Here is a 27,965-nt window from a genome sequence, read left to right on the forward strand (position 1 = left end):
TTCCTCTCCATCCCCGTCTCTCTTCTTGTTTCATTTGTTAAATGCTAGGCCTTACTATAGCTGTTAATGTGATGCCTGTGCCTTGTGGAGGAGTTGTAAAGTGTTTTCCAAAATTACTCAAAAACAATACAGTAGATATGTTTTCTATTATAGGACCACAAAAAGATTACCAGTGAAGTATTTAGGGGGGGAAATTTGTTCTTAATACATTCAGTGATCTAGCCAAGAAATAAAATGGGATTTCAAAGTTATATATGACTTTGAGGAGTACATTTACTATAACTATATTTTAAGATTGATTTGAATTTCTACTACTTCTTTAAAGTCCATAGTCCTTATGATAATTTTTGTTAGAAGTATCTATCTGGTTGTCTGTAACAGTTAAGTAGCCAGAAAAAAAGATTCTAGGAGTGACATTTTATTAGCTATGACAAGTGTTTTGACACATAGACACATTAGGAGACTAGTCTAAAGTTTATTCTACAAGGGCTCACCCTTCTCGTTCAGTAATGGCCTATCTGCAGTAACACCTGGGACGTACTGCTCAGCGTGTACCAGTGCCAGGTAGCACGTGTGTGTATGCCATTCATTGTCTGGGTGGTTCAGTAATAAACAACGGGGTATGAGAAACTCCTTTTTTAAAGGTAACACTGACTGGTCTCTTACTGGGAATTACAAGAGGACAGTGTACACAGCAAGCTCGGGGGGATAATAAAATTGGTGCTGTTCAGGTCCACATTTAATGCCCTTAAGTATTGCAAGGAGTTATTGAGAAAGAGCCAGTTCAGTCTTTTCCCATGTAGACTAAGTTAGGATTATGAATCAGTAATAAAAATAATGAAAAATGTTAATCTTTTATTTGAGAAATTTCTAAATTCTATTTTAATTGAACTTTATTTTAATTAAAGGAAATTTGCCAGATCCTGGTAAGGCTCAGGATTTCATGAAGAAATTCACACAGGTGTTGGAAGATGATGAGAAAATAAGAAAACAGTTAGAAGTGCTTGTTAGTCCAACGTGCTCCTGCAGACAGGCCGAAGGCTGTGTGGTAAGGAGAACCACTGAAGAGGGCCAGTGTTGAAGAGACCCCCGCACCTTTCCTGTCTCCTTTTGTAAAGCACTTCATATTCTCCCTGTGACATTCAGAAGGAGTCACAAAAGTAACAAAACCGATACACTGTAATCCCCCTGCAGAGGCCATTGCTGTCTTAGGCACACACGCAGAGCTCTTTGTGTGCTTTACTTGCGTCCACTACTCTTCTGCAGCTCTGCGTCGATAGCAGCAGTGTGCGCGCCGTCGCATGCGTGTGCCGTGCTTTATCGCACAGTTCACTTTTTACACGCTTAGGTTTTTTTCCCAGTTTCTGATTAAAGAACAGTTTAATATCTTTACAGTTAAATATAATTTTACACAGTCTTGATTATTTCTTAAGGATAAATTTAGTATTGGCAAGTTTCATTGCTGGAAACAAAACTCAAACAAAAACATAGTTATTTTTATAGGATTTCTCTTTTTGGTTGCTATCCATTTGACCATTTTTTCTCTCTGGGTGTATTAGCTCTTCCTATTCCTTTTGTGCATATTTCTTTTCTGTTTTTAATCTTTGCTGTTTACCTGGAAAATTTGTCTTACATCTTACTGATGTGTTGGTCTGTCATGGCAGTGGATAGTAATTAAGCCACAAATAATTCTCTGTCAGTTGTAGTTTGCCCTTTCATTTAATGATGTCCCTTATATTCTATAGTTTTTTAAACTTAAATTTTACTTTTAAGTTACAGTTTGCATTCAGGTTTTTTTTTTTTTAATTAGTTTCAGGTATATAGCATAGCCATAATTTTATTTTATTTTTATCTAGCTGAGTCTATCAGCATTTTTTTCAAGGATTTTGTCTTTGCTGTCCTGCTTACAAAATTCCATTCTATATTACAAATCAGTTGAATGTCAGTTTTTATTATTCCCTTGCCCCTGTACCTTCCAGGGGGCTTTAAAAAAAAAATTCTTGGCTCCCTCTCAAATTGACAAAATGAGAATCTTCACAGTGAGGTTCACAAATCTGGAGCTTGACTAGTTCCCCTAATAATTGTGTTTGCTAAATTTAGTTGTATGTCCACTGACTCTCAGTTTTATTCTTCAGTATTTGCTTTTATCCTTTTAAAATACTTTTGGTGTAAGGTTTTTATTCTCACTCTGTTTTCATTCTAAATGTCTGTTCAGTTATTTCAATATAATATACTGAATAATCTAACTTTTCCCTACTTGAAATGTTACCTTTCTCATATGCTAAATTCTTAACCTCGTCTATTTTCTGGACTTGTTCTATTTCTGTTGCTTCATTTATTCTAGCACCAGTACTACATGGTATTAACTATGGTAGGTTCTTAACATTTTAATGTAATTATTTAAACCTACCTTTGTAATATTGTTTAAAAATCTACATTACAGCGTGAAATTACTAAGAAGTTGGGCAACCCCAAACAGCCTACAAATCCTTTCCTGGAAATGATCAAGTTTCTCTTGGAGAGGATCGCTCCTGTGCACATAGACACTGAGTCCATCAGGTATTTGTGTGTGAAAGACTGAGTTTTTGTATCTGCACGTCATCCGTGCTTCAGTCAGGCAGACACCGCTGAGTGCCTCCTGTGCCTGTGTAAGCTGATGTGTGTGCACAGTGGCCTGATGTGTGTGTGCGTGCATGCATGTCTGTTAGTGAGTGTGTGTGTGTACACTCATCTGTATATCTTTGGTTTTTATTTATTTTAACTTTAAATACTGCTTTATTTTGTGTGAGAGATTATCAGTCTGAGCCTGCTTTTTCTCTCTTACCAGTGTACCAGGAATTCCTGTTTGTGTTAGCTTGCGTACGTTAGGTAAAACAAACAAACCGTAGTGTCCACTCGGGAAGAAGAACCTGGGTGAACGTGCTGTGAAGAAGCATGTGATGCGTTTTCACAGATATCTGAGAACTGAAGATGTTATTTTTAAAACAATTGTCCTTTAAAGTTTCAGCCTTGATATCACTGTGACATCTTAGAGAGCACTTTCTTTTTATTTTTCAACTATTTCCTAAAATGTCTCAACTGGTTAAAAATGAACTAATTATTATATATGTATGTATATATATGGCATGCTGATTTATTAGTCATCAGTAATATCTTTCAGAAGTACATTAGAATCTGTACTAATGGTACCTTCTGTACCCAGTGAAGTCCCTTTGGGGACTTCCTGTTGGGTGTAAAGGGTGTGGCTTTTGGCCCATACTGCACTCGCCCCACCCCTCCCCAACGTAGGACATAGGATGTAGGGAGGCCCAACTTTGGATATCTGTTAGTCACTTTTGACTCCTCTTGTATCAATTTACATTTGAAGAAGGGGTTCTGTAGTTTGGGGGGAAAAAACAAAACAAAACTACAACTCTCCTCATTAGTATGAGGAACAATCTGAAACTGACTGAATTTCATTAATTAATTAATTAATTAATTAATTAATTATGTGCCTTCTCCCTTCAATGCATTGCCTGTTAGGTACTGGCAAAGCATATTCTTACTTTCTGCTTTTCATCAACCTTCTGTCTAGTAACTTAATGAAGAGTCTCAATCAGGAGATTATGTGATAGTTCCATACAGTTAGTGCAGATAGCATCAGATGACTGAAAGGATTTCTCTGAGGGGCAGCGTTTGCCCCGAAGAGGAAGACTAGGTAAGACTTCTTTTCTGCAGAGATGGGAAATGGAGTGTGCTGGGAATGGAGGGTGGTACCAGCCAAGCTCTAACTGGACTGCAAAAAGCGAGGTTTAGACGCAAGTGCCATCTGCTTAAACTGCAGTATAGAGAGGCATTCAGGTGTCAGGAGATGACCCTAAACACACTTTGGATCAGAGGGTGGACAGCATTTAAAGCCTGACTTCAGAGCTTTGCCCTCATTCTTTGGTCTGTGGAGAACCACGGGCGGATGATGCACGGCAGGTGAGAGGAGAGGGGGCACACCGCTGAGGCCTTGTTGTACTGTCTGTGGGTGAAGGTAGTGGCACGGAAAGGAAAGAGTACTTTTCTTTCTTTAAAAGAAAGGGTCTTTAAAGAACAACCTAAAAAATGTGTCATCTTAACTGAAAACGGCGAATAAAGATAAGGACGAGTCTGAGGTACCAGAGTTCAGGCCCAAATGATGGAGAGAATAGTAAAACCTTGAACGAAGTGAAGGTAGCTGGTTTTCAAGGAGGTGAGAACTGCTGTGTTTCTTGCTTGGAGGCAGCACGTAGTTTCCGTAAAACATCAGGGCAAATTGAGTTTAATGTGACACTGACTGTGGATCACCTCTCTGAGCCAGAGAGTGTGTAGAAAGAAGTAGGAGGGTCCAAAGATCACGGACTGGACCCTGCATTAGGAAAACGTAAGAAAACCAGGTTATTGCAGCCATTTTCAGCCTTTTTGTGTCTCGTGGCACGCAACCCGATGACAAAAGTTTTGCTGCACACCAACAAAATACATTTTTTGCTGATTTAACCCCCCCTCACCAAAAAAAAAAAAAACGGTTACAGTTTTGATTCATTCACACTTGATGGCTACTGTTGTGTTTGCGGTTGTCATTTTTTTATCTGACAGTCTGAGGGAAGAGAGCTCAGTGCCTCTGACTCCATAGTCAGGTAGTGCATGGTTTACAGACCCTTGCGGCACACTGGTTGAGAATCGCTGTGCTTTTGCAATGTTTTGAAAGTTAAGATGAAGAAAGTTTTCAGAAATAATTCGTACTACAAACAGTGAGAGAGACTAGGAATGAAATAGGTCTTTGGCTTTAGCAGTCATGGTTGGGTCCTAGAGGTGTAGAAGGTATATGGAGACTTAAATAACAGTAACAGGTAGAAGCAGTGAGTGAAATAATATCTTGACTCATTTGAATGGACAAAAGAAAATACTGGTTTTGAAAAGCATCTCAAAATACAGTTTTTGTTTTGCAGTAATGTTTGGGAAATCAAATTTGTATATGGTGTGGGTGTGGGCTATCTGGAAAATATTTAGGATTTTTTTTTTAGACATTGCTAATAAGGTACAGTTAAAAATGAGTCTTTTTAAAAAATCTTTCTTTAGTGCTCTCATTAAGCAAGTGAACAAATCAATTGATGGGACGGCAGACGATGAGGATGAGGGCGTCCCGACTGACCAGGCCATCAGGGCAGGCCTCGAGCTGCTGAAGGTACGTGTGCTCCTCGAGTTCAAGGAGCAGAGAGGAAAATTTTCTCCATCATTTTTAGGGGTCGGGGTGGCCAAAAAGTTTGTTTGGTTTTTCTGTAAAATGGCTCTAGTAACACTTAGTTGTCTTTAACTTCATTCAGAATAATTTTGTTAGATGGTGTTGTGACAGATGCCATATCAGCATGCATTTTCAAAAAAAATCTTTAAAAAATTGAATTTTCATGTAGTCATTTTAAAATATTGAAGATGGAAGAAAATACACAGCATTTTTGGCATGTTATGCTTTATTATTTTAAGAAAAGTAAAAAATGCAGCTGAAACACACACACAAAAAAGATCCGTACAGTATATGGAGAAAGTGCGGTGAGTGACAAAAAGTGTCAAAAGTGGTTTGCGAAGCTTCGTGCTAGAGATTTCTCACTGGATGATGCTCCACGGTTGGGTAGACCAGTTGAAGTTGATATGATCAAATCAAGACATTAATTAAGAGCAGTCATCTGTGTACTATGTGGGCGATAGCCGACGTCAAAATATTTAAGTCAATAACATTATTCATGAAAATGAAAACCGTGTCTTTTATTTTACGGAAAAACCATACAGACTTTTTGACCGATCCAATAATTTATTTGTAGGGTTGTGATTTTTTGTTTGTTTGTTTGTTTTAAGTTCTCACCTGAAGATATGTTTATTGATTTGAGAGAGAGAGAAATGTAGATTGGTTGCCTCCCATTTGTGCCCTGACCAGGGATCAAACCCACAACCTTTTTGGTATACGGGGACAACATTCCAGCTAAACTAGCCACCTGGCCAGGGCTGAATATTTTTAGTTTTAAATTGTATATTATTGCCTAGTATTAATTATATTAAAATGGTGGGTTCTAATTCGAAGGTATCATTACTAATGAGCAAGAAAGGTGCTAGCCCTATCCTGGAAGGAGACAAATTCTTTCTCAAACTCCATTTTATCTTTTGTTTGCTAATGTACTACTGCCTTAAACTGATTATAAAAATATTGGTTAATTGCTGACAACTTAGTAAATAAAAAATTATAAAGAACAACATAAGTCATACATAAATATTTCTTTTTTTCTTTTAATCTTTAATTTTTACAGAGTTCAGATCAGACTGAACGTACAATTTTATATCTTGACTATTCTTTGAGATTAAAATATAAACTTTTTACATTTTTTTAGTGTTTTCTAAGACTGTTTTTAAGAGTGTCAAAAAACATCTGATTTTTGGTTGTCATTTAGTAGATGTGTGCTTTTGGGCAAGTGAATTTGCCTTCCCGCCCTCGTCTGTAATGCATGGTGATAGTAATAGTACTTACCTTACTGAGGATTAAATTAGATTGTGCACGTGAATTTTCTAGTAGAGTGTCTGGCTCATAGTAAAAATAATAAACGTGTTTTGAAGTAATGATTCACTTTTGGAATGTCATAATGCTTCCATCTATTTCTCTATTGCTGGATATTAGATATTTTAAATTTTGTACCTATTACCACTACTAAGGTAAATATCCCTGACATCTCTTACTAATGTTCTTAAGAAATTTCCTAATCTGATAAGCTTTTAACTTGCATAGTTATTACTAGCAAGGTACGCCTTTCCTATGTCAGTCATTAGTGTTTTCTCTATGATGGGTCCATTATTTTTGTCCTGTGTTCATTTTCTGCTGACATCTCAATCTTTTGTTTGGTTTTTTTTTTAGCTGATTTAAGTGAGCTTTTTAATTTCCTTTGCTGTTTTATAGGACATATTTGTTATACAAATGTATTCTATTTAAATGTAAAGTAAGTTGCAAGGTATGTTAATAAAATGAGTACCAGTGAAAAGAAAACCGAATGCTAATGTAGAACATCAACGGTCTTGTAGGAGTTCCTCGAGGGTCTCTTTCTCCCACCCCCCTAGTGTAATTGTCCTGAATTCTGCGTTTCTTCTTCTTTATGGTTCTGCCACCCCTGCCTACCTTTACATCTCCAAATAACTGCTTATTTTGACCATTATACATAATGTATTTTTCTACTTCTTGCTTCTTTTAACATTTCACATTTGAGTCCAGTTACGCTTTAAAATGAGTCCCATGATTTTCAGAGAATTTCGTTTTTGTTTTTTAAATCCTGAAACATAACCTATCTGAAACTTATTTCAACACTGTATGTTTTGGGGGATGGTCCAATTTGATCTTCTCCAAATAACTACCCAGTTTTACCAAGACTATTTATTAAAAATCCCGTCCATTCTCATTTATCTTCTCTTGTTTTCTCTATAATTGATTGTACTCTATATAATCTAAGTTCTTATATGTACTAGGATCTGTTTATTACTTTCCATTTCTTTCCTGTTTTATGTTTCTTCTAATGTTAGTACCATGCTGACTTGATTATTGAAACCTTATAACATCTTTTACTATTTGGTGTTTTACTTCCCTAGATTACTTTTTTCCCCAGAATGTTACTAGCTAGTTACTCTAATGACCTTTATTTAGAGGAATAGAGATATTTTGTTAAATTCTTTTTTTGTCTTTTTTTCTCCTACCCTCATCTCTCTTAAAAAAAATAAAATAAAACATTAACAGAAATCCAAATCATTTTAAGTGAAATTATATTAACAATTTAATTTTGAAAAAATGAATTCTTTGGATTATACAGTCTTAAGAATATTCCTGTTACGTATTTGAGCACATTTTAAATGTTACAGTGCTCTCATTTACTTGTTAGCAGAATTACTTTTGTACTTGATATGGATTTCTATTCTGTAATAGTTTGGATTTATATTGCAGAGATGAAAAGGGTTTACAGATCATTGTTATGACTGATTTTTTAGGTACTCTCATTTACACATCCCATCTCGTTTCATTCTGCTGAAACATTTGAATCTCTCCTGGCTTGTTTGAAAATGGATGATGAAAAAGTAGCAGAAGCTGCACTCCAAATTTTCAAAAACACAGGAAGCAAAATTGAAGAGGATTTCCCGCACATCAGATCGTGAGTCAAGTTTATTCTGATAAATATTCTGGAAAATAGAAAAGTAATTTATGGTGTCTTGAATTATGTAATAGGAATACTTTATACTTTGAGGAAATAGTGTCTGTGTTATTTAAGTTGATAATGTTTGCTTTAGATTCTCATTTTCTGGGAGAAAGCACTGATTGGTATTTTAGAAGATTCATGAAAATGTGGGGTGCGCATGTCATTTTTTTCTGAAGCATTAATTTTACTTAAATAACTTTAACAGAAACAATCTGATAGTAAAGCAGTCCTTTGCTATATTGTGACACAGAATAAACATATTACGCGACTTTAAGGCCCAGTGGGAAGCTGCAGAGGGACTTCAGTAGGATTTCACACTGCGCTCTCCTCTTTCCTTGGTGACTCAGAGGGCTGGGTCGCAAGAGTTCCGAAACATTGCTTTACTTGATACAGGGAAGCAGGGGACTTAGCTGTGTGTGTGATGTGTGTGTATGTGTGTGTTCCAGTGTTTGTAAGAATTGGAACTTGTGTTTATTCTGGGGATCTCTGATAGTGGTTGGTTGGTGGTCAAGGTTCTGTAATAGCTCAAGATAGTAAGTCTTCCTTTGTACGGATCCCTGCTTGCTGAGCTCTGTGCACATCTCCGCCATCCCTGGGGAGCGTCTCAGGTCTGAGAGTTGGTCCTGAGGCTGTCGTCAGGCACTGATGGCTGGTTTGGCCTCTGCCTCGTGACTTCTGACTTAGCCCCTGTCTAGTGGTAACGTGCTTCCCAGAATGGACAGTCTCTTAGTGTCTCAGGTTCATTTTTCATTCTTCCTTTCTGTTCATGGGACTGAGTTTTAGAAAGTATTGGTAAATAGGACAAAGGCATTAATTAAATGATGAGTGAAACATACTGTAATTTTGTGACTGCCTCCTTGGCCAGAATAAGAAACGTTATGGTTTAGGACTGACTTCTTCATTTTTAAGGGAGCTCGAGGCGTGAACTTGCACTTGGCGTGGTGTTGTCACTCTTCTGTGCAGACCGGCGGTCAGAGTGCAGACCCACACCCACACAGTGTGGGTGAGCTGTGTGTGGAACTCAGGACCATTTACGGAATGCCAGTATTGCACTGCCTCATTTAGACCGTGTAGCAGGCACGAGAGCACAGGACTCAGCGTCTCAATCTCCCATGGCAGGGGCCTAGTGCCCTCCTGAAGTCTGTGTTTCTAGGGCATTTAGTCAGCGAGTAGCAGAGTGCAGATTTGAATTTGGGCCTGTTCGTCTGCAGTGCCTGTGGTACCATATGTGTTATGGCACGTTTTCGGTTATAATTAGAGCTTTGAACAAATTTTAGTGTCATTTATGTACTGGAGATTTTTGTTTTCATTCTAGACTGTCTTTCCTGGTACCTATTATATTAGAAAATTGTTTGGTTTTTCTATAGGAGAACTGCAAGATGAAGGTGAGCAGGTCGGCATTTTAGAACATGCACAGGTATTTTAAAATATATACTGCTGTCATATGGAACTGAAATACGTAAGAAGTGCTTGGTTTATAGGTGGGGTGTATTTCATATGTCTCTCAGAGGAGAGTCCGCTGGTGCTGAACACTTGCTGTTGGCACACACTGCTCTCAGGGAAGCGACTCACAGTGCCTGTCTTCCAGGAGTTAAAATGTGTAGGCAAAGTTTGGGTGTTAAATTATTAAATTGGGTGAGTTGATTTTGAAAAAAAGATAAAGTGAATGTTTTATTAAGTTATTTTCTCTAGAATTTACCAAAATAATTTACAAGAACCAACTGAAACGTGTATCTAAGCAGAGGCTACAACAAAAACATACTGATGCTAGGTGAGCCTGGAGTCGGGTGTGTGCAGGAGTGTCTGGTGCCTGCTCTGTCTTTGGTAGCGTAGAGGGGAGGAGACTGAGACACGGCCCTGCCGTTTGAGAGAACTGAGGAAAGCCTTGGTTCAGCTGCACTAGGAGAGCGTTTGTGGTCATGCTAGTTTTCTTTGGGCTGAGCTGTTTTCCTTAAAAAGGAGGAACAAGTCTTCTATTAGAATCATGAAGCAAGTATATTAACCAACTTGCAGGAACAGAAAAAAATTATGTGCTGACCCACTAAACAAAAATGATGGTGAGTTTGGGTCTCATTCTGATTCAGCCTATCTTGGAGTCTGACCGACCCCCGAGTAGGCTTACGTGCAGAAACAGAGAGTCCCCTGGTATCGTGGAGTAGAGCCATCCCTGGAGTGGGGCTGGCTCTTGCCCCTGGAGGAGTCTCAGCAGTCTTGGAGAACGGTGGCACAGAGACAGGGGAGGACTCCCGCCTGCTAGGCCCTCCTCCGTGCCACTTAGCCTGCTGGTGGCGCAAGTGCAGCCTGCGTTAGGAACGTCAATGTGAATTTTTAAGAGAACTGTCCAGTGTTCAGTCATCTGGGAGACACTGTCTGCATTTCTGTTTAAAAGGCAGAGCCAGAGAGAATTCCAGTTATTCAAACGAGAATTAACAGAGTACAAATTAACAAACATGAAACTTATGTAAATATTTCAGCATGAAAAAGCTGATAAGCACTATTTGGAAGAATTTCATTTTTCTAAGAAAAAAATGTAGACAGTTGTTCTAAACTGCCAAGAAAGTTAAACTGCAAATAACATCTGGGCGGGGGTAGGGGGAGAACAAAAGAAAGGTAATACATTAAAAAGGAAAGTGGCTGAGCTAAGGGTAAAGAAGAGCAGAAACATTTGGCTTATAGAACACAATTTATTACAAGTAGCAAGGAGTAAACAATATAGAAAATGTAACGAGGAAGCTAGAGATTGAGCTTGAGGAGATTGCATGGAATGTGGAGGGTAGTGGGCAAAGAAATAAAGGCAGTGGAAGAGAAGGAGTAACAGATCCTGAAAAGCTGTAACTGGTTTCTACAGAGAAGACAACAGAGTAATGCAAAGTGCAAACTTTTTAAAAAGTAATAGTAAACTTGTTTAGAATGAATGAAAACATGAATCTGTAGATGAAAAAAGCTCATGTTTTAGGAAAATTTCCTGATAGAATTTACTAAATTTTTAGGGATTACAGGAATGATTTCACAAACATTAAGGGAAGAAAGAAAAAAAAAAGAAGGTCATGCACAAACCAAAGAGGAATGAGACTTGACGAATTTCTTTTCGACCACGTAAGGTTTCCAGAGTTAATGATTCAACGGCTAGGGAGTTTGGCGGACAAAAAAAAATGTAACTAAAGAATTTCCTAACCAGCCAAGCTGTGTTTCAGAGCCCATGAAGGGTACTCTTTAGGGTACAGGGATTGGGAAAATGTGCTGCCCTTTTTATTGTGAGGCCACTCTGTTTACCAAGCTGTATTCTTTTTCCCTTTGTGTTGAGTTTTGCTTATGCTGCCAAGTCCAACTTCTTGTTTCTGTATCTCTTATATGTCTTTTCTCAACATTTTACTCTCAGTATTTAAGTCTTAAATGTGGCTATATCTATGTTTTAGATATTTGGAAACTTGGATTTTTTTAAAGGATGATATAAATTAAAATTGACCCAAGAAGATGGAAGAAAAACATAATAGGCTATAATTATTTTTTTTAATTTAAGAAAGTTACTCTCTTAATAAAAGTGCCAGTGAAGTTGTGTGTTGAAGAGGTTTTCTACAGGCAACCTGAAATCCTAAATCTCTTTTAATTATTCAGATAATGGCGGGGGGTGGTGGAGGGGAGCATTCAGATTGCTTCTAAAGCAAAGATAACTAGCAGTAATGCTAAATTCCCCCAAAAGGAAACTAAGACAAATCTTAACACATATTGATGCTGAAATTATAAATAAAATACTAGTGAAAAGAGAGTTTGCTACTTATAACACAAGAATATATGAGGGGGGAACCCCAAAAACCCGACATTCATTTATAAAAAACTGTGTATTTATTCTCACATGTTAAAATGTCAGTCACCTTCAAAGTCCTCTCCATTTGATACAGTACACCTATTGAGACGTTTTCCCACTGCTCAAAACAGTTATTGAACTTGTCAATTTGGATGCCTTTTAGTGCTTCTGCTGGGTTTTTGTTTGTTGTTTTTTATTTGTTTGTTTGTTTGTTTCACCTCTTCCATATCAGCAAAACATTTCCCTTTGAGGATATTTTTCATCTGAGAAACAAAAAAATGTCACTGCAGGTGAGATCCAGTGACTAGGGAGTCATTGTGGTTTTGGCCAAAAACTGAACACTCAGCTCCATGTAGACAGATGCAGTCGTAAATCTCCCATCATGAAGTGGGCAAACGCATTGAAAAAATCTTCAAAAAAGTTTCACTGAACCTGAATGCAGCCTCTCACAACAACGCCAGCTGGTCCACTGATGGAGATGGGTTCCTAGAACACTAACCTAGTGGGGAAAGCCTGTACTACAAGGCTTCCAGAAAGATAATTTCGGGTTTTTTGGGTCCCCCCTTGTACTATGACCAAATGTGGTTCATTCCAGGAATACAAGAGTGTTGCTATCAGTAAGACTAATATTCATGTTACAGTTCATTATATAAGTGGGTAAAGGGAAAAGGCACATAATATATCATTTTGATAGATGATGAAAGGGCTCTGGTTTTTATAAAAATCTGTTTGTTTACAATTAAACCCAATAAAATAGGACCAGTGCCTCCATAACAAAAGAGGCGGTAGGCACTGTTGTACAGTGAAATGTTGGATGCGTCCCAGGTGAAGTGGGGAACCGGGGGAGGAGACACTGTTGCTGCCACGGTCTCACGTTGGCTGGAGCACCCGCCGGTATAATTCCATAAGGAGGTAAAGGTGGGGCGGCTGTGGAGCTCTGTGCTGGCTGTGTGCCGTGGGCGGCCGTGGCTGTGGACCTGGCCATGGCATGGCAGCTCTCCCAGAAGCAGGGCATCACGCTGCACAGAAGCACCAAAATCCTGGCCCCGTGCTCTCGTGTGGCACCAACAGCGTTTCCTAGCAGCGTGGCATGGATCCCTCTGAAGCCCCTGCTCGCGTGCGAAATAGGGGCTCACCTCAGTACCTGTGTGATTTTCCGGCTGCATGATTTCTGATGGAGAGTGTTCTTTCGTTCTTCCTTCCTCTGTATGTGGTGTGTCTGTCTGCTGTTTTGAAGAATTTTCTTTTCATTGATGTTTTTACAAATTTGATAATCATACACCTTGTAACAGTTTACTTTCTGTTTCTCCTGCTTGAGGTTTATAGTGAGTCTTGAGACCGTGAGTTTATTTCCATTGGGTTTGGAAAATTTTGTCTATTATTTCTTCAAACATTGTTTACCTCTCCTCATCTTCTGTTTTCTGGGACTCCAGTTACACGTACTTTATTTCTGACTGCACACTACTGTCGTACAGGCCACTGATGCTCAGGGCTTTTTCTGTCTTTGCTCATTTTATCTTGCGTATTTTATGTTGCTGTGTTATCAAGTCCTCTGATCTTTTTCTTCTGTAATATGCAGGAGTGGGCAAAAGCAGGTTTAGAGTTGGAGTACCTAAAACACAGAGTTTGTTCTTGTGTTATTTATTTTTCCATACAAACAACTGTAAACCTACTTCTTCTCACTCCTGGATAATCTGCTTTAACTCCTACCAGTATATTTTTTATTTTATGTATTGTTCATATTTAATAGCTCCATTTAGGTCTTATTTATATATTTTATTTCTGTGCTCATCGTGTTTGTTTTCTCCTTCCCTTCTTGAGCATACGGAGCATATTTATAATAGCTGTGTTAATGCTTTTGCTCATTCTGTCACCTGTGCTGTTTCTGCACCTGTTTCTACTGATTAATTTTTCTCCCGGTTGTGAATGACAAGGCCGTTCTGCTGGGGCTGGTGGAAACAGGAATTATTACCAGCCCTGTGTGTGTCGGGGCTTTTCCATGTTATTTTCCTGGTTTCTCATGCAGGATGGTGCTTGTTACTCAGTGAAGCGGGAGACTTGGTACATCCCCAGGATTCAAGCTCGCGCGCGCGCTCTCTTTCTCTCTCTCTCTCTCTCTCTCTCTCTCTCTCTCTCTCTGTAGCGCCCTCCTCTGGTGCTCTGCTCCCCTCAACTCCCTGTGACCAGCGGGCTCTGCCTGAGCCCCTTCTTTCTGTACTGGTCTGGACACCACCTCCCTGCAGTAGGCAGGTTTAGGGTTCTTCTTGCTTCCCATCTTTCAGGGATGGTAGAGCTGTGCTGCCTACTGTCCAGTGTCCAGAACCTGTAATATATTTTGTCTTGTGTTCTGCTTGTTCAGGGTAAGAGTAAATCTACTCTCGGGTAATTGGTCATAATCGGAGGCAGAAGTCCTCTCAGTGTACTTTAAGTTGTATTTTTTTCTAAAAATAAGGGAAGGTGAAAATCTTTTCGTACTCCACAGGGTAATTTGTGTATCTTTTTTGAAGACCTTTCTGTTCTTTATGTTCAACCCATTTTCCATGATATTGTTGGTCTTTTCACTCTTTGTTTGTGGATGGACTTTGAAGGGTAGGGATAGTAATCCTTCCTCTCTAATGACACAATTTCCCCTCAAGCTGTCATGTATCTTTTTAATTTGCTCTTGATGTCTTTTGTGAGACTGTGTTATTACTGTGACATATTATTAAATCGGAATTCTTGGTTCTGGAGCACTGGGTTGGTGTTGGAAAGGAGGAGGATGGGGCAGTCGATTTCACTGTGATTATTCAAACAATAGTTGAGCTAAGAGGTTCATTCAGTATTTATTTTGACTGTCATCTGTGTTGGGTGATGAGGAGGTAAATGAATGTTCTTCCAGGTACCTACGTGACTCACTGCCCAGCCCCTCAGAACTCGCTCCACTGTTCACTTGGTCGGAGAGGTCCTCTCTGACAGCCCTGCTTAACCCTGTGACACTCTCACAGACCCTCTCCATCCTGCCCCACCTCTTCTTCCTCATTTCCCTCTACAGCCGTTAATCACAATTGACAGAATCCATATTTTACTAACTTACGTGTTATCAGTAGCCTTGTCCCCAGTGTGTTGGTAGCATGAAGACGAGGATTTGGGACTTCTAATACTGTCTGACACACAGAAAGCACTCGATTTGTGTTGGCTAAATAGTCAGATTTCCCTTTACATAGGTGGTTCTGGAACAAGTGAAAGATGAATCAAAGAGGAAAAGAAAGTTTGGAGAGAGGAAACATTAGGTCCCTTCACAGTAGTCTTGTGTATGAGGCGGCCGAGTAGCTGGAGTGCCGCAGGGACAGTCAAAGAGAAGAGTTGGTGGGGACTGAGTTAAAGAGAAGAGATGGGTCATCCTCCTTGTGCGTGTTCACACTTGTTAAAGGAAAATACATTTGGAGTATGTTTTTAATATAGATGCTTATAAAGCAAAATGATAACACAACTGAAAATGAGTCTGAGTAGATAATGTAGGTGGAACTCATGTTGATTTTTCTGATTTTTTGTTTTTTTCTCTGTTTTAGAGCTTTGCTTCCTGTTTTACATCACAAATCTAAAAAAGGACCCCCCCGTCAAGCCAAATATGCTATTCATTGTATCCATGCAATATTTTCTAGTAAAGAGACCCAGTTTGCACAGATATTTGAGGTAAAGAGAAAAAGATTTTTTGTTTCATATATTATAGTTTTAAAAAAAGTACTAATGATTTTACAGAACGTTCCCATGTAGAGATACATCATTTTATAGTATACAGTAAGTCCTCACTTAACCTCACTGATAGGTTCGGAGAGTTTGAGTGAAATGGCATCTAACAAAAACAGTTTTACTGTAGATAAGAGTTAAGTTCCTACAGCATCTCAAAACATGACATTGAGAACCTACTGTGTTTTCAAACTTGAATCGTGTAACTAATGCTGATGAGTGGTTAAAATACAGAAATACCTGACTATTCAGATGTTTGTGCTAACTCAAATTAAGATATCAAACAATTGTATAATTTTTAATATGTATATATTTTATACACTGTACACTGATGCATTTAGTATTAGGACACATTAATAAGTAATTACATATATAATTATACTTATTGATAGTAGGTAATAGATTATTATTTTGTCATTTTTCAGATTTACAGATTAGATTTCTGTTTAGGAGATACTAATGAAATGTGGGGTTTTGTAAATCAGTACTAATTGGTAATATAAAATAAATAGGTTTATACTTTAATGACTGGCCTAATTTTATGTCATATTAAAGTATGTCTTTTCAATATATATTTTATATTATTCATTCTAACTTATAATTGTAGTTCATGAGCCTTGAGTAAAATCAAAACAATTAGGGAATATGTTGAAGCTATCTACATAAATACTCTGACTTGAGATCTTTGTCTTACGAACATTGACTCTAATTTTGTCGTGTTTTTATGTGTTATGTTAAGGAACTGAAAGAGAAGAGAAGTTGTATTCTTTAACATTATCTGTAATATGTTTTTGTATGTGAGAATGACTTCAGTGAATTCATGTTGATTTATAGAAAGCTTTTGTTTCTCTTAACCTTTTCTTTTTAATGATGGGGAGGAGAGGGCAATGCTGATAATAACTTGAATTTTTAGGATACTTTTATTTTCATTTTGATAATACCTATCATTTTATTTCATTTTTACAAGAACCTAACCTGCAATCATCCTAAGACACGGTTGGCTGGCTTTCTGAGAAAAGGTTTCATGGAGATATCTGATCTTTATGAGGCTACTGTTGACCCAGGCTCTGGCCATTACTTTTGTTTTTTCAAGAATGATCTTACTATTTTATTGTGGAAAATTGTCACAGTCATTTTAATAAACTAATTGAAACTAATTAACATTATCAGATTTTTGTTCATAATATGAACAACGAGCTGGAACGTAAATGTGCAGCGGAAATATTGAGGGAAGTCAGCAAGAAGTTAATTCGTGTAAATGCACTTTTGATTAAATGAAGCTTTATATTGCCCTAATACACTGGGAAAGTACAGTTCTGTATTGCTTTTTCAAGATTAGATTTCTTGGTGTTCAGTTTGGGAGGATAGAGCATCAATTCAATAAAATTGGTCATTAAAATTTTCAATAACTAATATATTTACTTCACAATCAAAAGATGCAAAACAAATATCCAAATAGTAAAAGAGTAACAAGTTTTGTGCTCCTCCCAACGTCTATATCCCCAGCTACCCTGTTCCCTTTCTCAGAGGCAGCCATGTTATCAGTTTGTAATGTACTTTTCTGGAGAGATTTCGTAGATACACAAGTAAAGCAAATACACACACAGCTTGTCCCCTTCCCCTTTGGCCAGTGATAGCGTGTTATAGTCTCTCTTATGAATATTTGATTTTAAGAATTTAACAGTGCCTTTTAGATACTCTGTATGTGAATATAGGGAGCTCCATTCTTTTGTCATGGCAAAATGCATATTATTGGTTGGGTTTCATATCAGAATAATAATTTTATTAGTTATGGTATTTAATATGTGATGCTATAACAATCCACAAGAAATGCATGTGACTATATAATAAAAGCTTATTCCTTGCTCCTGAGAAAAAGTCCAGTAGGGTGTTTGAACTTCATTCCTGTCTTAGTGGCTTGGCACACGCACTCTTTCTGACCATTGGCTTCCTGGACCCGTGGCATTCAGGCAGCCAGCGAGTGAGGAGCAAGAATGTGCAGCTGTGTGGGTACCTCGCTTTCTCTGCTGTCCAGCTCACCAGAACTGACTCATGCATCCTCACCTGACTGCCAGGGAAGCTGCCCCTCGAGTCTCCCTGTGCCCAGGAGGTTGAGCAAAACTGAGTGTTGGCGAACCCTCTCAGTCTCTAACATGATTCTCCGTGCTGAGATAGATGTTACCTACCTCTAAATGTGACTGGAGCAAGACCAAAAATTTACCTGTGATGCTTTCTAGATATAAAACCTGAGGAAATTAAAATGTGAGCTTGAGTTATTAATTATGCCATGTACGTGTACTAGAACTTCTGTAGTTTGTTTAATTTGAAAATGAAATGTGTGAACAGTTTATTTGCATGACTTTATAGAGTTGTGTATATTTTCCTTCCCTCATTTTCAGCCTCTGCATAAGAGCCTAGACCCAAGCAACCTGGAGCATCTCATAACCCCGCTGGTCACTATTGGCCATATCGCTCTCCTTGCCCCTGACCAGTTTGCTGCTCCTCTGAAGTCCTTGGTAGCTACTTTCATCGTGAAAGACCTTCTCATGAATGATCGGGTAATTTGCATCTTCTGTACTTGTGTTCTTCATAATGTCGTCTTCTAAAATGTTGTACAACAGAGACGTGAAATGACATAAATAACACTTCCTTTTGGCTGCCTCGTTTTAGGTTTTCCTGTCTTTTTAGCAGGCTGTGTCTCCATGAGGAGTAAAACAACACTGACACATCTCTCTAGCTCAGCCAGGGCACGTGAGCTGAAGTGCCTGCCTTGATAAATGCTAGATATCCCCTGATTCTCTTTCTCAGCTTCACAAGGGTTTAACTGTTGTAATGACATCTCCTTTCAAATGTGAAGCCGACAGGCTTGCTCACAGTGTGGTTGTCATGACAGTAGCAGTCCCCTCCCCACACACAGCAGAGAATCACTTCTGAGAAAGGGAACCCCTGGGAGGGAACCCTCAGGAAGAGTGAGGGGTTTTGTCTGTCTCTGGGTTCTGAGTGCCGTAGTCTCCCCTCGTCCATGCCTGTTCCTTCTGTGCTCTCAGTCACCCACACTCAGTTGCATTCTGAAAATACTGAATGGAAAAGTCCAGAAATAAACAGTTCCCCAGTTTTAAGTCGCTTAGCATTCTGGGTAGTGGGAGGAGATATGGTGCTGTCCTTCCCTGTTCTGCCTGGGATGGGCGTCCCCACTCTGTCTGGCGTCCCCGTGTTGCACATGCAGTTTCATAAGATCCTTTGGGAGATTGAGAAAGTGGCTGTAATCACACAACTTTTACTGCGGTATATTATAATTGTTCTGTTTTTGTTAGTAATTAACCCCTTACTGTGCTGTACATTAAACTATATCATAGGTAGGTACATACAGGAAAAACAGTATACACATGGGTAAAAGTAGGTTTACAGTTACAGTTCCGTGAAACGGAGTTTATTCTTATTTATTAATTACTGTATTGTTCTCCTTATGAACAACTACAAACCTACTTTTGCCCCACCCCCTCTACTAGCCACTAGAAGACACATATAGCTATTTAAATTTTAAGTTTAAATTAAATGTAATTACAAATCTATTTACACATTTCAGGTGTTCAGTAGCCGCTTGCTACTAGTAGGGGACAGCACAGGACTTCCTGCCATCTCAGTTCTGCTGGACAGTGTTGCTCAAAACGCTTCCTTGTTTTAATTTTCCCACTTAACTTTATGGTCTGCTTGGAATTGACTTTTGTATATGTTATGATAGAGATGTCCTGAGTCTTTTTTATTTCTATTTGACACAGTACCATTTATTGAAAAGACTTTTTTCCCTAGTGCTTAAAAAAAAAAGACATGAGATTCAAATATTAACATAAAATGAACTACTGGAAAGGGTACAATTCAAGTAGCAGTTATTACACTTACAGTGTTGTGCAACCACCATCTCTGCCTAGTTCTAGATAATTTTCATGACGTGGTCCCTCCCCCGGTTCTTCCCTGCCCGACAGCCGCCGGCCTTCTGTCTGTCTCAGTGGGTTTACTTGTTCTCGACCCTTCCCTGTAAACAAAATCACGCAGTATGTGACCTTTTGTACCTGGTCTCCTTCACGCGGTGGTGTGTTTTGAGGTCCTTCCTCATTGTTGCAGGTATCAGCACTGCATTTCCTTCTATGGTGGAGTAACATTCCGTTACATGTATTTACCACAGCTTGTTTATATTTCCGTTTGTTGTTGGGCATTTGGGTTGTTTCTACCTTTTGAATTCACAGTTCACTACTGTGAATAGTGCTGCTGTGACTTTTGTGTCTGTTTGCCTATCTATTTTTAGTTCTTTGGGGTATATTCCTAGGAGTAGATTTGCTGATTATACGGTAATTTAACTTTTGAGGAACTGCCAAACTGTTTTTCCTGGTGGCTGCATCATTTTATCTTCCCACCAGCAACGTAAGAAAGTTCTGATTTCTTTACATCCTTGCCAACTTGTTATTTTCTCTTAATTTGATTGTAGCCATCCTTGTGAATGGGAAGTGGTATCTCATTGTGATTTCGATGGGGTTCTCTAATGACTAATGAAGTTGGGCATACAATGTTCTTACTACCTCTTTCTATACCTTTTTTGAAGCAATGACTGTTCAAGTACCTTCCTTAAAATTTTGTTGTTTTTTTGTTGAGTTGTAATAGTTACATATATATTCTATATACAAGTCTCTTATCAGATACATGATTTGCGAATATTTTCTCTCAATCTGTAGGTTGTCTTTTCCCATATTTAAAGTTCTTTAATTTTTTAATTGATATAATCGACATACATCATTATGTAAGTGTTCAGTGTACAACATAATGTTTCAATATTTGTGTGTATTGTGAAGTGATCAGCAGCATGTGTCTAGTTAATATCCATCACCACACATAGTTTATACATCTCTCTTTCTGTGGTGAGAACTTAGGAGATTACTCTGTTAGAAGTTTTCAAGTATACAGTACACTATTATTAACTATATTCTATGCTGTACATTATATTCAGTGGCTTACTACGTTATAACCGGAAAGTTGTATCTTTTGACCCCTTCACTCACACCTCACCTCCTTCTCTTGGAACAGCCAGTCCGTTTTCTGTATCTGTGAGTTAGGTTTTTGTTGTTATTGTTTGGGTTTTGTTTTTGTTTCTGGTTGGTTTTTGTTTTTTAGATTCCACATGTAAGAGAGATCATGTTTAAAATAAAGAAAGAAAATACCCACCAGAGGTTTCTTTTGTTGGGGGGGGGGGGGGTTGGTTGTTTTGTTTTGTTTTTCAGCACAATCACAGAATAATCCTGAAATGATAAACTGCAGCTACTGAGAGATGTGAATGTACAGTGGCAGCCAGGAAATTAAATGAAGGTAACAAAAAGGCTGAACCCAATCTTGAAAGCCTGGGGGTACCATTTTCACTCACGGCTGATAATTTGTGGTTTGCAGAAACAGCTTAGGAAACAAAAATTAAATACCAGCTCAGGTAACCCTTTGGTAACAGGATAGATATCTCTAAAATCCAGCAGGCGAACTTCCCAAACACATAGAGCTGAAAATTTAAATGGAGCTTAAAAAGCAATTCTTCAATTGAGAAGTATCCTCAAATTATAAAGTAGAAATAATGAAAGTGAAAACACAGCAGAAACATTCTGCTAAAATTTCTGAACTAAGGATGTGAGAAAGATCCCAAAAGCTTCCATGGGGCAACCTACCGAAAAAGAAGTAGGAATCAGATTAACTCCAGATTTCTCAGCTGCAGATCTAGATTCCAAAAAACAGTGTTATAATTTTCTGCTGCCAAGTGACTTGAAACAGAGGATCTGGTAACTCAAGAATGAGGGGGAAAATACTTTCAGAAATCTGAGACTTAAGTTTCTAAATTACAGGGCTTTTTGAAAGAATTACTCAAAGATATATTCCACTAAAATACATAATTTACCAAAAATAGTTCAGTCTGCATGGTATAGAAAAAATGTATAGAAAATACATGTACAAATATAAGGAATATATAGAGATAAAATATTAGAGGAGAAAATAATCAAAACTGGTATGCTTCATACATTTGAATAAAAATAAAGAGTTTAGCAAGAAAGATGGTATAAGATCAAATCTATAAAATAGTTCCCCAAATTAACCACAAACTTAAAACACACTTTTAACAACCAAAGTACCTAACAAGTTGTACAAGAGAAAATTTAAAATTTTCCTCACAGAAAAAATTAAACACTTCAGTGAAAGACATCTTGTGGCTAAGCAGACCAAGCAGTGGGAAGGAAGAGAAGTGGAATGTAACGTGAGCGGTGGCATCGCAGGTGACTGGCAGAGGAGAGAGGACTCAGGAGACTGTGCTGTCCTGTTGGGGAGGTAAAGGATAAGGAAGCCTGGAGTCCCAGCACACAGAGAAAACAAATCAGTTCCAGATGGGTTAAGTTTTTAATGTGTGAAAAAAGCCTTAAAACTTTCAGAAGAACATATGGGAGACTATTTTTATGACATTAAAGTAGGAACAGATTTTTAAAATAAGACATAAAAACCATTAACTACAAAAGAATGATCAATTTGCTACATTAAAATTGATAGCTTTTGTTCAAAGGACACCATAAAGGGAGGGAAAGACACACCAGAAATTAGATTTTATGTATTTCATTAAGATATTAAAACATGTACCTGAAAAAAATAATGTGTATAAAGATTAACTCAAAAAAAGTGCAGGGGGAGGAAGGTTGGAGACATGAAAAGGAATTTTGGAAAGGAGGCAACAGGAATGGCGGTGACTAGAGGTGTAAACTTCACTAGTAACCAGGGAAATGCAGATTACAACTGTAGTGAGACACCGTCTTACACTGATCAGATGGGACAAGGTAAGAAATCTGGCAAGAATTGGTACTACACGCTGCCGATAGGAAAATAAGTTGTAGCCATCTTGAAAAATAATTTGACAGTTAAATTAAAAGTTAAATACATATTCACACCGTGATTCATCAGTTTCCTGCTAATATGTATCAGGATGCCTCTATAAAAACATCTATTGAGTTACTTTGCACAAGGATAATACTGAGTAATAATGAATGAACTACATTCATTAGTTCATTAGTTAGATTTAATAACAAGGATTATTCTAAGAAACAGTTGTGTAGTGGTAAAAGTGTCATCCAAGAGTATATATGATACGGTACAATACAACTTTTATAAACCTCAGGAACTAGCAAAACTAGTACGCTTTTATACACACACACATGGTAAGTGGGGTTCTATCTTAGTTGCGGAATGATAAGCCCAAAATACAACATGGGTTAGTAACCTAAGGCAGGAAAGAAACAGGAAGGAAGTTTTGGCGAATGACAAAACCAGAAGCTAACAGTTCATGGGTGTTCTTTCTGTTGCTATAAAACAAATGATACAAATGTCACGTACATACAGCAGTGGGCAAAAGTAGGTGTACAGTTGTGAGTACATGATCCTTCTAGTACTTGTATTATTTATTTGTATTACAGCTGTAAATCTACTTTCGCCCAACCCTCTATGTTCCTTTGTACATGTCAAACATAACATAAAATAAGACAAGTCAATGGATTAGAAGGGGTTAAAGTGAACTCTGTTTCTGACAAGAGCCGACCAGGCTGTCTTGAACCTGTATTGCCACGGGGACAAATGCAAAGACTGGACACACTGGTTTTTAAAAGTCAGCGGGAAGGCAGCAGAGAGCCACCAGAGCAGTGAGAATTGGCCGGGCAGAGGTTTCAAAGAGGAGGGAAATGGGGGTTGAGGTTGGTGCTGTGGTGGTCTTTCATAGACACAGGAGAGTTGACTATGAACAGGAAGGAGGCTGAGTGGCAGAGCAAGGCGCTCGTCGCTGTGACAGCAGAAAGGGGAAAAGAGGATTGTGAGCCCGGTGAAGAGCAGAGCCCTGGTTCACCAGCCTGAACCTCAGGTGGGTCACGAGTGCAGGGTCACGAGTGCAGGACATGCCTCCTGGATCTCTGCGCTGTATGGCTCTCGGGGGCCTCACCGGAGGGCTACTTGATCCCTGTTGGGAGGCTGCCTCTGGAGATGGTCCATATGAGCCGGGGGTGAAAAGGGGACCCCGAGGCTGCCAAGGCTGGGTTCAGCCTTTTTGTCACCCTGATTTAATTTCCTGGCTGCCACTGTAAACTCACATCTTTTATTAGCTGCAGTTTATCATTTCAAGGTTCTTCTGTGATTGTGCTGATTAAAAAAAAAAGCTTTTGGCAGGTGTGTTTCCTTTCTGCTGCCCTTGTATAGAGATATGAGCCCTCTAGCTCTGTTAATGTTTTACTGTGTATTTTGAGTTTTTCAAGATTTCCCTATGATTCTGGTGCTCTGTTGGGCCCCTTTCATTTTCTAGCCCTGTAATTGTGTGTGCGTGTTGCCATTTTGATGGGATTAGCTAGGAAAGTTATTAATGCATGTTTTCTGTGACTTACCTTCAACTGCAAAGCTTTTACTTTTCCCCTGCTTAAGGTTTGTGTGTATACCTTTCCCTTTGTTTAAGAACTACACTTTCTGGCTTCATTGACTTTTATCCTCAACCTTGCCAGCCACCTTAAAGAATTGAGTCAGTCTCAAAACGGGTATTATGGGAGTGTATGTCAGAGGTTCAGATCGGTCCACCTCTGACCTAGGAGGACCCCCTGGGTGAGGATAAGGACTGAACATTAGCGGTGGGGGGACACACCTTTCAGCCTTCTTGAGTAGCAGGGATTGAGGAGGTTTTTTTCTTATTTGTGATAACTGTCACTTCAGAAGATACAGATTTCATTCATCCACTGAAAATTAAACATGAGAATTTATGTTCACATTTTAAAGGTCTTAATTTTTGTTTAGCTTCCAGGAAAAAAGACAACTAAGCTTTGGGTTCCAGATGAAGAAGTTTCTCCTGAGACAATGGTTAAAGTGAGTAATAGGCATAGATTTCTTGATTTCAGTATACTTAATGTATCCTTAATGTAGGTGTTAAATTTCTGTTCCCGTTACAGGGATGTCTGTTAGTCATTCACGTATTTATATTTGTCCTGCGGCACTGACCCAGGTACTGTGACAATATAAGAGAGCAGTGAGAAACCCCAGGCCTTGGGGGCAGCTGCACGTAATCTAATTTGTGAAACACAAGTGTGAAAACTGCTCCCTAATGCTGCTTCCTAGATACTCCCCTTTAAGTGGCAAAAGGCAGTGCTGGTGTCCTTAGGTGCATTCTCCTGCTCAGTAAAGGTGATTCCGCAGGTGTGAAGACTGTGTATCTTTCCCACAGGATTTGATAAAACTTAGTGTTCTGATTTCTTTTTTGAAAACTCAACCTGGTTCCTTGACTGAGGGGTTCATCATAAAAGACTGCTCATCACCAGTGTGGGGAGGGCTGGTTTCCTGAAACCACTGACTCACCTCAGGTCACTGCCCGGAGTGTGCAGGCGAGGAGCTGATGTCTGCCGTCGTCTTCACAGTTGTGATTTCTTATCAGTATTCCGGGGGTGTGCATTTCAGGTTATTAACTACCTTATTGCGTTATTTTGGCTTCAGATTCCATTGTGTATGTAGACACTGTTTGTGAAAACCCGTACAGCAGTTCTTCCTTTAACACGAGATGATGCCTGATACTTTCAGTTCCAGTGTAGACCTGTCTTCTCAGCACTGCTCTGAAGCAGTTTTGTCTAGTTGAGCAGCACTGGCTGGAAGGCAGGCCGCCTGCACAGAAGTTGATTCTGACCAAATGGCCCCAGAAGAGGTTTTGTAGAGGATCTGACATATGGCCGCTGGCCAAGACCCACTGAGCCCTGTGCCTTAGAGCTGCAGAAAGCTAAGATAATACGCGAAGAGAAGGTCATAGGCGCCCTTCCACAAAGGGTGGTTGCAAACATTAAAGGTTTCAAAGTGCTCGGATTCTTCATCATTACAGAATGCAGTACGAAAGGGCGGTGTGTCTGGGAGGCGTGTCGTGCCTCAGACACAAAGGGTTGAGTGCAGTTCGCAGTTTGCAAGGTAACTCGTCTGCCTAGGGTAGTTAGCATGATGTCACGGTGGGCTCTGAAGGGTAGAGTGTGTATTGGGGGAAATTTTTAAAAAATAAGAACAGTCTTTCGTTAAATTATTCATCACTTACCCTGGGGGGTGAGGTGTGTTCAATGTAAAACATTGAAAGTTGCCTATATGCAGAAAATAATAATTTTTTCCCTTCCTCCTTCTTTTAAAGGCATCCATTAAAAATTCCTTTTTCATTTTTTAAGCTTGACACAGAATTTCTTTAAAAAATAGCAATGTTTCATTTGTCAATTTGTCTGTTGAATAGATTCAGGCTATTAAAATGATGGTTCGGTGGCTGCTTGGAATGAAGAACAATCACAGTAAATCAGGAACCTCCACCTTACGGCTGCTGACGACAATCCTGCACAGCGACGGGGACTTGACTGAGCAGGGCAGGATCAGGTACGGGCCGTGAGCGCAGGCTGCTTCGGGGGCAAGGCCAGGCCTCTCAGCCTCTGCTGCAGGTGTGGGCCGGCGTGGCTCCTTTTCAGCCAATGCTTTAACACTAGATGATGATCCTGCTCTGTAAGGAAGCGTGTGTTTCTCCTAACGCACTCTGTATGGTGGTTCCTTCGTCCCTGGGGGACTGCTGCACGTTCTACTTATTCTGAACACTGCATGGTTGCTTTTTTAGGGTCTAATGTGAAGAAGTTAGTGTGCAAATAAGTAACTGATATTTTATTTTCTTGTCAATTGATTTCTAAAGGATAAAGAACAGACTGCATAGAAAGCAACTTACTGAATCTGCTTCCAGAAGTATAAATATACACATTTTTTAAATGCACTTGATGTAAATCATTTAAAACGTGCATTTTGTTTGTGTTTTGATTTGTTGAAAAGATGGAGTATAGCATAGTGACTGGAAACATAGCCTCTGGAGCCCAGGTTCAAGTTCCGGCACCCTCCCTAGCACAGGGACCTTTACCAAATTACTGTCCCTGCTCTGTCCCTCAGTATCCTTGTAGACAGTGATTGTAAGGAAATACCAGTCCCTCGTGTGTCTGAGGTGCCTGCGGCGCTCCCAGCACATAGGAGTTGGAAGTGCTGACGGGGGCAGTGGTCACTGCGTCAAGGGTAGCTCAGATTTAGACAGTCATCTCCGGGAAAACGCAGGGGTTGTTGATCGACTCTCTTCGGTAATAAACAAAAGAGAATAACTTTCCCCTCTTGCTATATCTAGCTTAAAGACTACAGTGACAGAGGATGAGCACATGACTGCCAGCCGCTTCCTCTCTTTCCATCTTCGTTTTCAGCCTTTTTAGGTTCTGCTTGTGCTGCACTTTTTGCATAGACTATTCAAAGTAGCACGTTTTTATCAAGCAAACCAAATAAAAATAAAACTTGGCCAGGCATTCCACATGTACAACTCATTTATGTACCTTCTTTCTGTCTAATTAGTTGTCTTTACCTCCCTACTCTTATAATTTATATATGCCCATATTCAGGAGTTACATAATAATTAGGAAAATTTTCTTTAGGATTAATTTTGTCTCTTAAATTTATTACATTACTCATGTGCATATTTGGATCTGTTTGTATTCGTGGTATTCCTTAACAAAATCAAATGTGTACTCAAATTCTGCAGATGTATGTGGATTACATTGGTTCTGAATACCTGATCTTCAAAACCTTACTTGTAAAGTATTCAATTATAGTTAGTTACTGCTTTTTACACTAAATAAAACCCAAAGAGAAAAGGGCTTCCCTCTAGCAGTGGCGGAGTGAGTTCCTCAGAACAGCCCGCAGACTGTTGCTCTGGACGAACTGAAAGGTGCCCCTGGGACATGGGACTTCAGAACCTTATTTGTCTTAGAAGTTCCTTTTTTAAAATAATTGTTTATTTTTCAGTACAGTTGACATACAATATTGTATTAGTTTTGGGTGTACAACTCAGTGGTCAGACCTTTATATAACTTGGGAGGTTTTGCTTTCTGGGAGGACTGGCCGCAACCACCGAACACCATGGAGGACTTGCTGTGCAGGGGCCAACCCCACGGAGCAGGACTGGCTCCAGCAGGGCTCTGATGCCACTGGGTCTGCCCCTGGGTGTGTTGCTCCTGAAGGTGGTTGGGTGGGTCTTTGGCTTGGTCTGAAGCTGTCCTCAGGAATTGCTGATTCTGGGACTTGCGAGCAAAAGTCAGCCACTGCCTGTGCTCTGCCCCGGGCCAGGGGCTGCAGAGTGACCTGAAGGT

General features: G+C 39.2%; 1 protein-coding gene across 7 annotated transcripts in view; it reads left to right on the plus strand.

The window, feature by feature from the left end:
• The window catches only part of PDS5B (PDS5 cohesin associated factor B), a 134,084-nt gene that overhangs the window by 74,988 nt on the left and 31,131 nt on the right, over positions 1 to 27,965 (plus strand). For all 7 annotated transcript variants that reach the window (XM_045201077.3, XM_024568410.3, XM_053916444.1 and 4 more), the window contains exons 16-23: positions 909 to 1,048; positions 2,444 to 2,559; positions 5,083 to 5,188; positions 8,014 to 8,174; positions 15,573 to 15,696; positions 18,150 to 18,308; positions 24,583 to 24,651; positions 26,039 to 26,175. In XM_045201077.3, the coding sequence (XP_045057012.1) occupies positions 909 to 1,048; positions 2,444 to 2,559; positions 5,083 to 5,188; positions 8,014 to 8,174; positions 15,573 to 15,696; positions 18,150 to 18,308; positions 24,583 to 24,651; positions 26,039 to 26,175 (1,012 nt within the window). The remainder of the gene's footprint in view (positions 1 to 908; positions 1,049 to 2,443; positions 2,560 to 5,082; positions 5,189 to 8,013; positions 8,175 to 15,572; positions 15,697 to 18,149; positions 18,309 to 24,582; positions 24,652 to 26,038; positions 26,176 to 27,965) is intronic.

The sequence above is a fragment of the Desmodus rotundus genome, chromosome 13, assembly GCF_022682495.2.
Source record: "Desmodus rotundus isolate HL8 chromosome 13, HLdesRot8A.1, whole genome shotgun sequence".
Taxonomy (NCBI): Eukaryota; Metazoa; Chordata; class Mammalia; order Chiroptera; family Phyllostomidae; genus Desmodus; species Desmodus rotundus.